At 41.0% G+C, this 18342-nt stretch overlaps 1 protein-coding gene across 3 annotated transcripts in view; it reads right to left on the reverse strand.

The window, feature by feature from the left end:
* The window catches only part of TRIO (trio Rho guanine nucleotide exchange factor), a 401689-nt gene extending 383426 nt beyond the window's left edge, over positions 1 to 18263 (reverse strand). For 2 of the 3 annotated variants that reach the window (XM_084621487.1, XM_084621489.1), the window contains exon 1: positions 18145 to 18263. In XM_084621487.1, the coding sequence (XP_084477613.1) occupies positions 18145 to 18253 (109 nt within the window). In that variant the 5' untranslated portion in view covers positions 18254 to 18263. Of the gene's footprint in view, positions 1 to 16168; positions 16331 to 18144 lie in introns of those variants that run through there. The other variant, XM_084621488.1, reaches the window with a different exon arrangement.
* Positions 18264 to 18342: the final 79 nt, after the last annotated feature.

An 18342-nucleotide genomic window follows, 5' to 3' on the forward strand; every position in this document is an offset into this window, starting at 1 on the left:
TCCAGATAATTTCTGAATACGTTGAACAGATTCTTGGGGAACCTCTCTATTTACATCTCTCCATTGTGAAAACAGATAATTTATTCCTACCCTTTGTTTTCTTTCCTTTAACCAGTTACCGATCCATGAGAGGACATTACCTCTTACTCCATGACTGCCTACTTTGCTTGAGAGTCTTTGGGAAGGGACCTTGTCAAAAGTTTTCTGAAAGTCTAAGTACACTATATCCACTAGATCACTTTGTCCACATGGTTTTTGACTCCCTCAAAGAATGCTAGTAGATTGGTGAGGCAAAATTTCCCCTTGTAAAAGTCATGTTGACTCTTCATCAGGTACGTAGATGAATATGATAAGTTGAGGATGATTTTGTTCTTTACTACAATTTCAACCAATTTGCCTGGTAATGAAGTTAGGCTTACTATCCTGTAATTGCTTAGATCGCCTCTGGCATAGAGACTGATTTAGGCAATAGGTTACATACATCCGATGAAGTGAGCTGTAGCTCACGAAAGTCTTATGCTCCAATAAATTTGTTAGTCTCTAAGGTACCACAAGTCCTCCTTTTCTTTATACCACAGTTAGTAGTTCTGCAATTTCATATTTGAGTTCCTTCAGAACTCTTGAGTGAATTACCATGTGGTCCTGGTGACTTACTGCTGTTTGATTTATCAATTTGTTCCAAAACCTTCTCCATCTCCTGAGGATAGTTCCTCAGATTTATCACCTAAAAAGAATAGCTTTGGTGTGGGGGATCTTCTGATCAGCTGACAATCCACCACTGGAAAAAGCTTACAAAGTGAAAGAATTCGTTTATTGTTGATTGAAAGATTCAAACCAAGTTCTGATATCTTCCTCAAAAAGGCACGAAGAGCACAAAAACCTTACAGGCTACAAAAGTCTTTGACTATCAAGCATCCTGGCTTTTTATAAATCATCAACCACAGAAAGCACATTCAGTCTTATGTTTGTATAGTGCAAAGTGTAATGGGGCCCTATACCTGATGGGAGTTTCTGGTGCCATCATAATGTTGACCTTCGTAGCATGACTCATGGGCCACCTTTTGAATGGGCAACTGAAAAGTGGGACCTAATATGCATTACTTTTGAAGGATGACTCTGGTTTTCCTGGAGGTTTAGTGATGTTAGGTTTTAGACTATCTAAGGTGCACTGAACAGCAGGTATGCCTGTTTTTATAGATTTAAGAATAATAAATGAAAGTACTCAAATTTCATGTCTCTGATGTCACACTTTTGATTAGCAAGCAGAGATCTCAAAATCCAGCTACATTTTACAGTCTGAAGAAATGGAATCATCCTTCCATAAACAAGGTTCTACATCCCAACATGTTCAGCACTTAGGTTTCCTAAGCATTTATTCATTATTTATTATGGAGATGGTTAAGACATAATGCTACCTTCTACAGGAACTATATTTGAAGCCCAGTGTAACTTCAGACAGCCAGCACTACGAACTAGATAACTTAGTACTTCTTTTCTCTAATAACCATGCATACTTCTATTCTGCATTTTTCACTGATTCACATCTTGGTACAATTTATCGTGTTGGGTTTTATAAATCTCTTGAAAGTTGGGTCCCTAACTACCAATAGTGTCACCTCATTTTATTCTGAGTGTCAGCATTTGCTTAGGCACCGGAACAAATTCCAGATTCCAATGTGATGGCTATTTTCCCTTTCTGTGAAGGAAGGATTTTGCTCCAGCTGGTCAGAACTGAAGTTAATTTATATTAATCATGTTTATTTTTGTAGTTTATAAGGACCAAGTCACTTTTTGGCAGAAGTCAAGGCTTGTGGATGTGAAGGCATCTTTAATTTAGCACATGCATTGAAAGGGCGGTCTTAAAGATGCAGAGTTTAGGTTCCTTCATTAGGTTTTACATTGACTTTATCTAGGTTTGTTTTTTGTTTGTTTTACTTTTTTTAAGATTTATACTGTTGTGCTTGAGACATAATTAAGTCTAAAAAGCATTTTAGCACTTGTCCCTGGTGAATGAGTCATTAGCCCTGGTGTTGGTCTCCCATTTGCCATCAGCTTCTACAAAACCTAAAGTCAACATTACTTTTGTAGTCCTTATGGTTGCCAGAGAGTTCTTGTGAAGCCAAGTGTAAATTAGCATAGGTTATTTCACTCAGTCTGTGGTCAACTCCCGTGCCTCTATATCGGCTCCAGTTTTTTCAAACATTAGCAGAAGAAAACAATATTGTTCACTACCACTCCTGTTAGTAGCACCCAAAGTAAGCTAATTTCTTATCATCCTAGTGCTGATAATTAACAATTCTAACAGCCAACGTTATTAAACCCTTTCAGTCTAATATTTGTTTCTTTTTAGTAGCTTACGATGAATAAACTGTTTCAAATCTATGTGTATGAAGCTTTTGCTTAACAGAATATACATCTTTATTCAAATTGGTGTAACAAATCCTCTTTTGGATTTTCTGTGTATTTACTCTGACTCCATGCTTAACACACCAAAACAGTTAACCTGACCCCTGCATAGATTTACAAGAGTTATCAGAGCACTTGGTTGAAATATGGGAGTACACTAAAATACGTCCTCCCGAACACCTAACAAGGGGTGCCAATAAGTACTTTTACAGTGCTGAACAGAACGCCTATTAGCTTCAAAACAATCTCATCTTTCTTCCTCGCTATTCCATTGCCTCACACTGTATAACATGCCTTCAGAACAATTAAATAAGACTGGAAGGACATTTTTCCTTGGCCCACATGAAGATTGTTACTTTACTATTTGTCACTGCAGTAAATGGGTGTAAATGTATTCAAGCCCCCGTTGTAACATACCCTTTAACAAAGTACTTTATTACAGTATTTTGGACATGAAGTGTGAAGCAAGAAGTCCTAATTTTAACAGGCCTGTTTAGTGCAGTAAGTGAGTGACAATTCAGTGTTTATTATGCCATCATTTAATAGCTGGTGCTCCTCCTCCGTTCAAGTGGCTGTAGCTCTCACAGGACAGCAAGAAGCAACATCATCAGAAGTGGCAGAGAACTCAGCTCTGCAAGCATCTATGCAGTTTGGGAAAGCTCCTGCCTACCAAAAACCCTGAAAGATGTGTGTTCAGAAAAGGGCATAAGCTTTAGAAAGCAAGCTACAAATCAAAAACTGAGAGATCTGTTAATGACCAGCGATAGAAGGCAGGAGCACAGCCCTTACCGGATACTACAGAAGCAGCAGAAGCAATGAAACTGCAAGCCCTGAGAGACAGCCTGCAGTTTATGAACAAAAACTGGCAGTTAAAAAAAAAACTTCAAGTCCTGCAGGGATGCAGACAGCAGCCATCCACTTCTGCTCCCTTTAAACTCATGGTTTGCTCCCTTGCTTCACTCCTCACCCAACTAGCCAGCTTCTCTTCCGCTCATATCCTACAATGGCAGGCAAGTTGAAGAGCTGGAATTTAAGAGATGGTCATTTCTATCAAATTACATGGCACAAACACGGTTTGTTGCTTCTTGGCAAAAGAGTGTATTGTGACTATTTGTATGGCCATAATTCTTGATTTAAGTCCTTGCACTTGCACTTCTTAAGTCAGGGCAGCTCATCTGAAGGCTAGTTTAGATCAGGGTTTCTCAACCTGTGGGTCAGGATATGTTTCAAATGGTTGTGCGGCAGCTCCCATCCCACAGGGCTGGCTGGGCTCGCCTCCTTGCTCTCAGCACTGCAGCCTCTGGGGTCCCAGTGCTGCTCAGGTCTGGCCCAGCCATCATGACGATGGAGTCTGGGTACGACAAATCTGAGCGAGTGGCACTGCATCCCGATGAGCCAGGTCACAATTCCACTCTCACAAATTTGGTCCAGCCAGAGGGGTGGGGCCAAACCTGAGAGGCACTGCAACTCTGGAAGTTGCGACACTCAGATCAGAGAGCCAAGCCCAGCCAGCCCCACAGCACAGAAGCTGCCACTGTGGGGTGAGTGCTGGGCAGGACCCAACCCCCCTCAGGGGACAGGACCCGACTGAAACCACCCCAGGGCCTCTACCCCCAGACTATTTATTCAGTCATGACAGACAAAAGACATTTACAAATGGGTCCTAAGCCCGAAAAGGTTGAGAACCACTGGTCTAGACCAGTGGTCTCCAAAGTGGGGTGCGCACAAGACCATCCGTGGGGGTGCGTGGCAGGAGAAGCACTCCTGGACCTTTGATTCTTTGGCAGCACGCCAGTGGCAGCTTGGCTCTCCCTGCTCCGTCTTCAGTGGCACGCCGGCGGCAGTTTTTTTTTGTTTTTTTGGGATTTTTTGCTTCCCCAGAGCTGGCCCTGGGGGTGCGCGATTTAAAAAGTTTGGAGACCCCTGGTCTAGACTTTGTTAATACAGATATGCCAGCAAGGCCCCCTAGTGGAGACTCTGCATATACCAGCAAAAGAAGTTCTCTAGCTGGTGTAATTAATCCACTTTGCCCAATGACCAACTGTGCCAATGAAAGGACTCTTGTTAGTGTAAGCTGTGTCAACATGGGGATTTTGCCAGCACAGCTGTATGTGAGGAGCATCAGATTTTTTTCCCCCACATCTCTGACAAAGCTATGCTGGCAAAACTGTAGTATAGACCTGCACTGATATTTTACTGCACCAGAGAATTAAAAATGCCCAGTCCTAGTGTAAATCTAGAAGTACTTACGTTTGTTTTTTGCTGTTAAGATTTGCCCCCACCCCGCCCCACTATCTAAGTGACTAGTTTCCCACAACAGCAGCATACTTCCTGAACTAGAGTGATTCAGCTTTGCAGATGCTCACGCATACTACTTTGCCAGCAACCTACTTTTGTCTTTTCCTGTGTCGTTAGAAATAATGTAAGTTGAATAGTATCAAATCCCTCCCCAGGCTAATGGATATTAGTTGATATTATTGTAGAAGAGAGAGTTCGCTATTTAAAAAAAAAATCTCCGTGGACACTTAATAACAGACTTTAAAAAGTAGCAATTCTTCAACAACAAAAAAAACTTCAAAAACAGACTTCAATGAGAAACTGCAGAACTGGAATTAATTTGCAAAATGGACACCATCAAATTAGGACTGAATAAAACTGGGACTGGCTGAGTCAACTACAAAAAGTAATTTTCCCTCCATTGTTACTCACACCTTCTTGCCAACCGTAGGGAACGGGCAACATCCACCTTGATTGAATTGGCCTCGTTAGCACTAACCCCCCACTTGGTAAGGCAACTCCCATCTTTTCATGTGCTGTACACACTGCTTTTTGTTATTTTTCACTCCATTCATCTGAGGAAGTGGGTTTTAGCCCATGAAAGCTTATGCCCAAATAAATTTGTTAGTCTCTACGGTGCTACAAGGACTCCTCGTTGTTTTCGTTCATACAGACTAACACAGTTACCACTCTGAAACCTTTCACTATTTAAATAACTAGTAAGCCACAGTTTACTAGATCTATTTAAGATTGAAGTTTGAAAGTACCATAATAACAAAAAAATGTACACTTGAATTATTTTACCTACTACACAATTTTTCCCCCATTGTACATGTTTTCCCCTTTTCCCCACATGTAATCTGAGAGAAAACACCTTAAATTTATTTTCATCGCGGTCTTGGAAAGCTTCTAGAAACACCATCCACATATACACTTACCAGAAACATAATAAAGCAGAACAATTTAATATGTTTCTACATGATATTTCTGGTAAACTACAAATAATTATTTCAGAAGGAATGAAAGTGGCATCCTTTTGGTAGTCATGACTCTTGAGATACTTAGGAATGCAAAATCCATTTTCTCTCCCAGACAGATTTTAATGGGCTCTTTACAGTATTGAAATTAAGTCACATCCTGATTTCAAACCTGGACAGCTCAACTAATCAGTTGGTAGGCAGCTTCTTTTAAAGTCAGTGAGTCAATCCATTCAAATCACAATGTTTTTATACACAATTTCTCTCTTTATTGGGCCAGTGTATGGCAAGGGCAGTATCTTATCTTTATAGATTACTAAGAGTGTTGTTGCAGGTTCTTATTTTAGTGTGTTGCTCCCAAGCCTCTTGGAGAGAAGCTGATGCAACTTGGTACTTCTTGAGCTAAGCACACCTATGTTCACATTTGTCAAAAAAACATTTTCAGTCTTCCAATTTTCCACATGCTGGCTGAGCGAGACTGACATTCCCAATACCTACTATTTATATGCACCAGCATGGTGACTTACTATTCTGAAATCACAGGCACACCATTTGTCCATTCATTCCAGACAGACTAAAATGCTAGTTGATGTTTGCTATCTAATATAAAGTGCATCCGTTTCTTAAAACAAAATTAACTTCAAGCTTTATTTTTGCACTTTCCTGGACTCTTGTCTCGCACACAAAAAGAAAGCATAGAGTCAATTACAGTAAAACTCTTAAATGAATTAAAAAGTACCACAGAATCTCTATGGACAGAAATTCTATACATGAATAAAAAGTGTTTAGCAGTAAGAATATACTTACACTACTGACCAGGATGGTGACAATGACTGTGAAATGCTCCAAGAGACTAGATTTCAGAGTAGCAGCCGTGTTAGTGTGTATCCGCAAAAAGAGCAGGAGTACTTGTGGCACCTTAGAGGCTTAGTCTCGAAGGTGCCACAAATACTCCTGTTCTTTTGGAGAGACTACAAAAACAGAAAACTCTAATAATGGAGGATTTCAGCTATCCCCATATTGACTGTGAACACGTCATCATGGAATGCAGAGATAAAATTTCTAGATACCATTAATGACTGCTTCCTGGAGCAGTTAGTCCTGTAACCCACAAGGGGAAAGCAATTTTTGTTTAGTTTTAAGTGACACACGGGATCTGCTCCAAGCGGTGAATATAGCTGAACCGCTTTGTAACAGCGACTGTAATGTAATTAAATTTTAAATCCTTGTGGGGGGGAAATACCAAAGAAACTCACCACAGTAACATTAAACTTCAAAGGAACTACACAAAAATGGAGAGGCTAGTTAAATGGAAGTTAAAATAAGACACAAGAGTGAAATGGCTCAAAGGGTCATGGAAACTTTTAAAAAATACCATAATAGAGGCTCAAACTATAAGTAAGAGAAGCAAAAAATGCCACCATGCCTAAACAGAGTAGCAAAAAGACATCCTTTAAAAATTGGAAGTCAAATCCTACTGAGGAAAATAGAAAGAAACATACTCTGGCAAATCAAGGGTAAAAGTATAATTAGGCAGGCCACAAAAGAATTGTAAGAGCAACTAGCAAAAGACAAAAACTAATGGCAAAAAATTATTTAAATACATCAGAAGCGGGAAGCCTGATGATTGTCCAGTGGCCCCACTGATTATTTGAGGTCCCAAAGAAACACTCAAAGACAACAAGGCCGTTGCAGAAAATCTAAATGGATTCTTTTTATTCGTCTTCACTGCAGAGGTTGTGAGGAAGATTCCCACACCTGAGCTATTATTTTAGGTGACAAATCTGATGAACTATCCCAAATGGAGCTGTCGATAGAGGTGGTTTTGGAACAAACCAATAAATTTAAGAGTAATAAGTCACCAGGACCAGATGTTATTTACCCAAGAGTTCTGAAGGAACTCAAACACGAAATAACAGAATTACTAAACCTGTGGTATGTAACCTATTGCTTCAATCAGCCTCTGTACCTGATAACTGTATGATAGTTAATGTGACACTGATTTTTAAAGAAGGCTCAAGGAGGTGACCCTGGCAATTACAGGCCAGTAAGCCTAATTTCAGTACCAGGAATATTAGTTGAAACCATAATAAACAATAGAATTGTCAGACACATAGATGAACACAATACATTGGGGAAGAGTCAACACAGCCATTGTAAAGGGGAATTATGCCTCATCAATCTATTGGAATTCTTTGAGGGAGTCAACAAATGTGTGGACAAAGATGAGCCAGTGGATATAGTATACTTGGACTTTCAGAAAGCCTTTGATAAGGGCCCTCTCCAAAGACTCTTAAGCAAACTAAGCAGTCATGGGAGAAGAAGGAAAGTCCTTTCACAGATGAGTAACTGGAATAGGAAACAAAGGGTAGGAACGAATTATCAGTTTTCACAGTGGACAGAAATAAATAGCTGGTCCCAGCACAGATCCTTGGGGGATCCCATGCTTTTCAACATATTCATAAATGATCTGGAAAAAGGGGGAAACAATGGAGGTGATAAAGTTTGCAGACTATACAAAAATTACTCAAGATAGTTCAGTCTAAAGCTGATTCTAAAAAAAGAGTAGAAAAGGATCTCACAAAACTGGGTGACTGGGCAAAAAAATAGCAGATGAAACTCAATGTTGATAAATGCGAAGTAATGCACGTTGGAAAACAATCCCAACTACACATACAAAATGATGTGTAAATCAACTGCTAACATTCAAGAAAGATCTTGGAGTCATGGTGGTTAGTTCTCTAAAAAACATCTGCTCAATGTGCACTAGCATTCAAAAAAAAGAGAACAGAATGTTAGGATCCCTTAGGAAAGGGACAGATAAAACAACAAAAAAAATATAATGTCACTATATAAATCCTTGGTACGTCCATATCTTGAATATTGTATGTGGCTTTAGTCATCATATCTCAAAGACGCATTAGAATTAGAAAAAGCATAGAGAAGGGCAACAAAAATTATTAGGGGTATGGAACAGTTTTCATATGAAGAGAGATTTAAAAAAACCAAACTATTCAGCTGGGAAAATAGACGACCAAGGAGAATATGGTTGAGGTGTAGAAAACATTGTGGAGAAAGTGGATAAGGAAACATTATTCATCCCTTCGCATAATACACAAACCAGATATCATCCAATGAAATTAATAGGCAGCAGGTTTAAAACAAATAAAAGGAAGTACTTCTTCACACAGTGCACAGTCAACCTGCAGAACTCACGGCCAGGGAATGTAGTGAAGACCAAAAGTATAATTGGGTTCAGAACAAGAATTAGATAAGTTCATGGAGGATAGGTCCATCAATGGCTATTTGCCAAGATGGTCAGAGATGCAACCCCATGCTCTGGGTGTCTCTAAACCTCTGACTGCCAGAATCTGGGATTGGACGACAGGGAATGGATCACTCAATGAATTGCCCTGTTCTCTTCGCTCCTGCTGAAGTATGTGCCATTGACCATTGTTAGAAAACAGGACACTAGGCTGGATGGACCATTGGTCTGACCCAATATGGCCATTCTTATGTTCTTACATCAAGCAACCACTTTGTTTTGAAAAGGCTTGTGTGACCTAAAGATGCTCCAGGCAATACTTGCACATAACAGCCACCTGACATCCCAGACAGCCTGCAGGATCCAACTGAAAGAAGGCCCCACTGAAGTAGCTACTACTGTATTGTGAGGTCAGGCAGAATTTTTCTCTTTAAAAGATTGACAAAGGATTCCTAGGCTTGATTTTGTCTGTTTGTTTTTGGTCTGTCATGCCAAGTAGTCCATGCAACCAAATGCACAATGAAAGTTTACTATATCTTTCGAGCCCCATATTTCCTTTGCAGCCTTACAGTAAGTCTACGCTGCCACAAAAAACCCACAGCACCAAGTCTCAGAGCCTGGCTCAGCTGACTCGGGCAGCTCAGCCTGCGGGGCTAAAAATTGCCGTATAGACATTTTGGGTCAGGCTGAAGCCCAGGCTCCAAGACACTCTGATGCACTGTGTTGAAAGCCCAAGCACAGGCACATCTCCAGCATTGAAAGGGGTGCCCAGATAGACTGAACAGGGCTAACGGTGCACTTCACCCCTGAACTCTAGCAGCAGAAAATAGGGTATGCCTTCTCAGATGGTTTTGTCAAGTGCTGACCTAGCTGAAGTGGGTGAGTTCAAGAAAGGAAATAATTTAAAAGTTATCACTTTCTTTTTCATGTTGAACTGTACATATTAGTACTGAATGGTCTCAGCTACTCAGAACAAAAGATTATTGGCACAATTGTACAAATATTGTAAGCTACCTTTCGGCTGAAACAAGTACATAGCAGGCAAATCCACGTCCGTAGATTCACTCTTGTCCTCAAAACTCTATGTCCATAAATATTATGGATGTCTCAACATCCCTTTCACTTTGTCATCAGTCTTTTCTTCAGGTGGAAGCAGAATTCTCACTAGTCATTGAACAGTTGTGACTAGGAAGTTCTCACCATTAGCTTAGAACAACCTGGACAAACACCTTCATCTTCATAGTGGTTAGCCCTGTATGTAGTTATTATCTTTTAAACAGTAGACATTAGATAGATAGCTACAGGATGCATTAAGTAGACCAGTGGCTCTCAACCTGTCCAGACTACTGTACCTCTTTCAGGAGTCTGATTTGTCTTGAGTACCCCCAAGTTTCACCTCACTTAAAAATTATTTGCCTACAAAATCAGACATAAGAATACAAAAAAGTGTCTCAGCACACTATTATTGAAAAATTGCGTATTTTCTCATTTTACCATGTAATTATAAAATAAATCAATTGGAATAAAAGTACTGTACTTACATTTCTGTGTATAGTATATAGAGCAGTATAAACAAGCCATTGTCGGTATAACATTTGAGTTTGTATTGACTTTACTAGTGCTTTTTATGTAGCCTGTTGTAAAGCAAGGAAAATATCTAGATGAGTTGATGTACCCCCTGAAAGATCTCTGCATATCCCCAGGGATACATGTACCCCTGGTTGAGAACCACTGATGAAGACAACCAAAGAGTATTAGCGGTTTAGAGTAGGGCCCACTATTATCCTTATTACGCTATTTTGATTAACTTTACCTACTTCGTTAGGCTTCTTGGGGAATAATTAAATGTCACTTGTATCACTTCTTCAATCCATCATATAGCCTAATAATTCATCTATTGCTCTGGACAATTATAACTAAAGTACTCAGTGATATGTACCAATTTCTTGACATCCTTAGCCCAAAGGTTTTTCAGAAACAGAGTTCAGCATCCTGGACATTCACCTAAAGCCTTGATTGTTCAATGAGCACAAGAGCTTACTTTTACTGATGTAGTCCTATTTCAAACACTATTAAAAATTAAATGCAAAATGGCCTAAGAAGTTAACCACAGGTGGAAGCTCTTTATCAGGAATTGATTTATCTTAGCTCTTTTGAAAAAAAAAAAAAATCCACTGCACATCTCAGTTTCTATCACTGACTTAATATTTAATAAAAGGGGTCAATGCTCACCAACTTAGTAAAGTTATGCATGTCACTTCCAGTATCACATATCACTGCATAGATCCACACAACTTTAGCAGCAGTTAAGCAAACAGGACTACTTTATCATGATTCTTTTACCCCCACATAATTCAAACACTAATCTCCTATTGCTCAGAATTTTATTCCATCAGCTTACATGTAAACCCAACTTGTGTTGCAGTGCTCTGATTTTTATTAATGGTTGGATACTTGTAATTCCACGTAAGTTCCAGAAGTTTAATGGTTGGTTAGCTCCCCCATTATAACTTTGTCTTAAAAGCTTATCCAGTGGTATTCAAATCCTTTTTCTAATTATGATTGAGACAGAATGTAAGGGTAAAGAACATGGTCTGGTCTACACTAAAATGTTAGGTTGACCCATCTACATCACTTAGGGGTATGAAAAATCCACACCCGACTGGCACTGTTAAACTGACCTAATCTCTGTCGATCTTGCGACTGCTTCTCAGGGATTGGCAGTGTCTACACTGAAGCGCTACAGGGCTCTGCCATCGCATAGGTGCAGCGTTGCAGCTGTGCCGCTGTAGCGTTTTTAGCGTAGATAAGTCCTATGTTCTCTGTTCATGCGTTTAAGGAGAGACTTGACAAGCTTTTTGCATTTTAATTCTTTAGTGTTCAATTTTTGAAAGTGAAGCTAACAACAGGCTCCTTCCTCATCTCAACAACAACAATTTAAATAAGAGCCTTAAACCAACATATGCTGTTTCCAGCAAGTCTTGCTGCGGTGTATTGGTTGACAAGTTCCAATGCAAAATGCAGGAGTTGTAGCTACCAAAGTTCTTTAGATTAACATCTGTCACAGAAATATTTCAGTCTTTGCCTCAACTCGCTTCCTTTTCCACTTACGGCTTAAGTACATTTTCTACTCTGAAGTCTCCTGAAGCCATCAACTAAATTTTGCAATATGATCTTTCCAAAAGTAGCTTGATGTCCTTACTATAATGAGAACAGTGAAATGTTAAATTTTGTAAAACGCAGACTTTGTTTAAGTTACACTGGTCAGTTTCCCCCTCTTCCCCCCAGGGATGTTTGTTTGCCCCTCTCCATCTTAGAGCCCAGTGATCCCGTCTCACAGAAAAAACTGCAGGACGGCAAAGTCACTAACCAGAGACACTTGAATTTCATTGGCACAGAGCAGCATCATGTTCCCCCTACACTTCCAATCAAAAATTCTTCAAACTAACGACTTATTCCATCTAGCTTTTCACCTGGAGAACCTATTCCCAAGCACCACTAAAAAAAACACAAAAAAAAACCCCATACAACAGTCACTACTCCCCACCTATTCATTAACTTCACCACACATCTACACTTTGTCCTTTCCATTCACATCAGTGATTTATTAAATATTTTTGCAGTAGTGTACTGTAGGCCACACCTTCAGCAACAGAGTCCCTTCAGCATAGCTAAAGACAAAACAAAGCATTGCACTTGTCCTCCACTCCAGCCCCTAAGCACCCACAGATTTACATCCCATAATTCAACCGTTTTGCCAGATTCATTGATGGTATTTTAAGTATAAATGAAAAAAAAAATCTATCAATGTTATATTAAGTCAACACTTCCATGCCAAATAAAGTACTTTATGTCAACGTTACAGAGAACAAAATGTGTTGTGTCCTTCAGAATATTTTGGTTCACAATGTCAACAGTTCTTGCAAGTGTTAAGTTTAACATTTGTTGTTGTTTATAACCAAGTCTTACACAAAGCTTTGCAATTGCTAGCCTATGTTAACTGGGCTCACCACTCTCTGCATATTTGACAGAGATCATCTAATATTCTCCCCAATTCTGCAACTTCTGTAACCCAGCTGAATTGCATTAGAAACAGCTGTTTAATATTGCATTTTAAGATCCTCAATCAACAGGAAATCATTTGTTCGGCAAAAAAGTACAAATACTTTTTCCTGTTGCACAAGAGATTGACTAGTCATCTTCAAAAAGAAAAGGAGGACTTGTGGCACCTTAGAGACTAACAAATTTATTTGAGCATAAACTTTTGTGAGCTACAGCTCATTTCATCGGATGCTGTAGCTCACGAAAGCTTATGCTCAAATAAATTGGTTAGTCTCTAAGGTGCCACAAGTACTCCTTTTCTTTTTGCGGATACAGACTAACACGGCTGCTACTCTGAAACTAGTCATCTTGGTAGTCACCAAGGTGATATGTCCAGTAAAGCAATTCCCTCACTAAATACAGATACAGGCACAGACAGTAAATTTTCAACTGATTCAGTGTTCAAAGAAATCCTCATATTCAGACCACCCACTCACTGACTGAGGTTCTCAAAACTTTAATTCAAGATGGATTTTTCCATTTTTTTAATTTCCCAGGGTAACATTTCATATTCGCTTGTGTGTGCCACCTCTTCTGCTGATCACTTACCAATTTATGTTTCTTTTGTTGTGGATACATTCATTAGCATTTACGTTCGAGCCAAGATACCAAAATTCTTCACACTATAACTTCAATTCATAGATTTCAAGACCAGAAGGGACTTCAGTGATCATCTAGTCTAACCTACTGTATAACAAAGGCCAGAGAATTTTCCCCAAAATAATTCTTAGGGCAGACCTTTGTGAAAATCATCCAATCTTGATTGAAAAAACTGTCAGTGAGGGAGAATCCACAAACCGAAGTATGTTGCTCCAATGGTCAATTTACACCTTATTTCCAGTCTGGAAATGTCTAGCTTCAACTACAAGCCACTGGATTATGTTACACCTTTCTCTTCTACATCTAGAGCCCATTATTATATATTTGTTTCCCATGTAGGTACTTATGGACTGTAATCAAGTCACCCCTTAATCTGCTCTTTGTTAAACTAAATAGATGGAGCTCCTTGAGTCTATCTTTCTTGTGGCTCTTCTCTGAACACCTCTAATTTATCAACAGGTTTCAGAGTAACAGCCATGTTACTCTGTATTCGCAAAAAGAAAAGGAGTACTTGTGGCACCTTAGAGACTAACCAATTTATTTGAGCATAAGCTTTCGTGAGCTACAGCTCACTTCATCGGATGCATACTGTGGAAAGTATAGAAGATCTTTTTATACACACAAAGCATGAAAAAATGGGTGTTCACCACTACAGAAGGTTTTATTTATCAACATCCTTCTTGAGTTGTGGACGCTAAAACTTGACACACTCTTCCAGTAGCGATCTCAGCCGTGCCAAATACAGAGGTAAAATAACCCCTCTACCACCTGAGATTCCTGTTTATGCAGCCCAGGATCACATTAGTCCTTCTGGCCACCATAGCCCCAAATTTCTGCCCATTTAAGCAAGAATAGTATCTGAATCTTTACAAAGTTAAACTGAGTAGTGAGAATTCTATCAGACTCCATTAAATTGTACATCTTTAAGTTTACTGATGAAAATTTCTCTGCTCCTGTGTTATTTCACTCAAAGTAATATGCCTATTTTTAAGATAAGACTTAGTTTAAAAACTGGACTGCAGAAAAGCTTTGCCACCTCTGTGCTGCACAACAGACAAAATGGAACACTTTAAATTAAGTTGGGCACAATGTACTTGGGAATAGTTTTCTGGTTTGTTTGTTTTTTTTAAATGCATTGCTCCCTGTTTACAGTCCTCAAAGCAATCTTAATAAAAATCTCAATTTTAATAATTGCATTCACCCCTTTGTAACTATAGCAGCTACAGTGTTGCTGACACTTATTTGCAAAGTCTGGGGGAAATGAATATTTCATCTTCTATGAAGTGTGCAATCAAAATGTTTAACTTCATGCCTAAACCTAAGCAACACCCTTTAAGCGTTTTGCTTATTGGTTGGCCACAGCATCACCCTGGCCTGTATGTTATTATATCTTTAAGAATGCATTCCCTTCCACCTCACTCCCAACTTCGAGGACATGGATATAATGATCCTGTCTCTGTCCCATAATGGGCAGCACCGACATGCTTTGAAGAGATTTTTTTCTACTTTGCCAGGAGAATGAAGCTGTGACCTGGAGCATGAGGTAAAAATGGAAGTAGGGGAATACATGCATATACATACACTCTCTCCCCCGTCCCCAGCAAGGCCATGGGTAAACAAAGTTAAAAAGCCAATACATATTAATTTCTTTGCCACAGGTAAACAGAAGGGTGTTCAAAACATTAGTTTCAGTTGCTTCTGGATTCCAGTTCACCAAGACTTTAGTAGTAGCACACCAACACACATTCTTTGTTGACGAGCTTACAAACAAGCGAGATTCTTTGAGTTTGTTACACCAAATAGAATACTTGGTCCTTTTCATTTGTCTAGTGGAGTAAGACTATTAATGCTGTCATTTTCAGTAACTGGGGAAAATCTGCCACAGGTCATCTAGTGCAGCTGACTTACTTCTAGGGCTGTCAACATTCCATACTGCAAAAGCTATCACATGAAGTGTACCTCACTGTGCACACACTAACAGATTTCCACTTTGGCTGTTAAAAAGCATGTATAATTTTGCTGTCACTGTAGGAGCCTGCCTAACACGGGCAGCAAGAGGGTAATCTCATTCTCACAAGAAAAAACTCACTCTGCACAAATGCTATTATCCTCATGGACTTTTCAGGTATTTGTGCACTGGTCAACTTGTTTTGAGCCTATTTCTAAAAGAGCCACAGACGCTCCAGATAAGACTCAATGTCACTATTTACATCGTCTATCCATGCAAATCCCTAGAGCAAAGATGAGGTCTCTTTCAAACGGCACTTCTTCCCCCACAACCTTATCAACCGGAAAGAACCAATTCTTTACCGAGTGCTGGTCATTCACACATACACAGGCAACCTCCCTCATGAAGAAAAGGAGGACTTGTGGCACCTTAGAGAGTAACCAATTTATTTGAGCATAAGCTTTGGTTAGTCTCTAAGGTGCCACAAGTCCTCCTTTTCTTTTTGCGAATACAGACTAACACGGCTGCTACTCTGAAACCTCCCTCATGGCACTTGCTTAAATATCCCACAAATAAAGTCGAAATCTTACACACCTAACCCGGACTCCCCTTCATCTTTCCAGCGGTGAGTCTGCATTTTCCTTTCCAGCCCACTCCTTTTGTGGACATCCAGATGGAACAAGCAACCAAGGCCGATGTCCTCGCTATCTCCTCCTCCGGCCTGTTAGCTGGGGCATGATGAGGGGGGAGAGAATCGCCAGAAGAGGGGAGCTGCGGCTGATGTTCTGGGGGAGAGTAACCCCAGCGGGAGCCTCATCCCTGCCGCCGCCGCCGCCCGGAATCTGGGGAGGGGTGTTGAGCCTCGGCCCCTGTTTATTCATTCGCCTTGTAGTCAGCAGGCAGCCCTTCCCCTCCGCCGGCCCCAGCAGGCATGTGGTGGGTGCCCCCCGGGGGCACCAATCCCTTCCGAGGCTCAGGCTCTGTTACTGGGGCGTTAATGCCTCCAGCAGCAAAGCTGCCATCGCCACATCACAGCTTGCGCCACAGAGAGCGCGTTATTCCGCAGCTCCCTGGAGTGCACTGACGAGGTACCGAGGGGAGACACTGAGGGAGGAAGAGGCGGACTCCATTTTTATCCTAGCAGCCTGTCAACAAGCTCCCCCCACTTTTCCCCTCCCCAGTCTCCAAAGCACAGCGAGACTTTCCAGCTCAGCGGCAAGCCAGCAACACATGAGGAGCAGCAGCCCGGCTCCTTCCACTGCTCCTCCTTCGTGCAGGCAGGGAAATCCCTCAACGTTTTCACTTCCCGCTGCAAACACGGTTTTGAAATTTTCCCTCTTCCACCCATCTCCCTAATCACCGTCTAGAAATGCAGCCCAGACACACTGGAGTTGCAACAGACTGGAGTTGCATTGCTATTTATAGTAGTGCCATCCACACCCTACATACATAGCAAACATCACCGCATTATGTGCAAATTTAATCTTTATGTTAGCAGGAGCCTCGAACATGCCTCCCTTTCCCCCCTTAAATCCACGAATTGCTTGTATGCCTTCCCCACCATTTGCAGCGACTTTCTCCCGTCCCAACAGTTCAGCAGTGACATACGATGCAGGGGGTTAACCCCTCAGCCGGCCATGGTAGAAAGTCCTTTCATGTCTGGCGTCAAATGCTACTTTAAGGGTCTGCCTCCAAGTGCAAGTGACATGTGTTTTCTTACTAACGTCATAAATACTTACACCTGTCACCAGCCGAGCCACCATTTGCTACATCACAGAACCATGGCCCGAATGCTTATTGAACTAGGCCGGTCTCCACAATTTCCGATGAACATTTATTTCTGATTGTGTCCCAACTTTTGTAAGTGACTAGTATGCCGACTGAGGTTTGTTAGTTCACCATTAGTGACTGCGATATCACCCCTGTAATTTTCTTCCAATATCGGAGTGAAGTGAAAAGCAGCATGGTCGTAGTCAAAGGTCATAACTTACTGTTGCGACAGTTGTGTATGGATAGTCCCCTCCTTATTATTCATGGGGACTGGAATAGAAGCTTTTTTTATATATATACTATCGTTCTTTAACAGTTAACTATGACAAAGGCTGTAATTCAGATTTCTCCCTGTGACACGCTCCACAGTAAGCTCTGCCATTTACACGGACCTTAATAATCGGGAGCACACAACTGTCTCCTTAAAAAGAGACATCCGAATACTCTAGATTGCAGTCATGTATAAAAATGGATACCGTAAAACGTATGCAATCCTCTACACACCAACGCATCTGTAGATCCCTTACACCCCTCCCCCTCGATACACGACTATAAATGCAAAAGATTCAGAGTGTTCCTTTCTTAGGGAGGGAAAGAAAAGCCTCCCCCCAGTAAGCTACCAGTTTGCATTTCTCACAAAGCCAGCTCCCAAGCAGCGAATCACTCCCACCCCCTCTTGGGGGGGAGGAAAGAGAAAAGAGACTTTTCACCACCTCCTCCAAGCTGGTGCAAATCGTGGCCTCCCAGTCCGCCTCCCCCCATCAAAATCTCTCCTGTCCCAAGGAAACAAGTACACTCACCGGATCGGAAAAACGCAACGATGTCTGCAGAGTCTTTGGCCGCCTCCTCAGCCCCTTCCCCGGCGTTGCTGCTGCTGGTCGTGGAGGTGGTGGTAGTGGAGCTGCTCATGGCTGCTGCATGCAGTGGCGGCTCCTCCAGACAAGATCCCCCCACCACCACCCTGATCCACTCCCCCGCTGGTGCCTGGGAAGAGGAAG

Source organism: Lepidochelys olivacea, assembly GCF_965140295.1.
Source record: "Lepidochelys olivacea isolate rLepOli2 genome assembly, chromosome: 2".
Classification (NCBI taxonomy): Eukaryota; Metazoa; Chordata; order Testudines; family Cheloniidae; genus Lepidochelys; species Lepidochelys olivacea.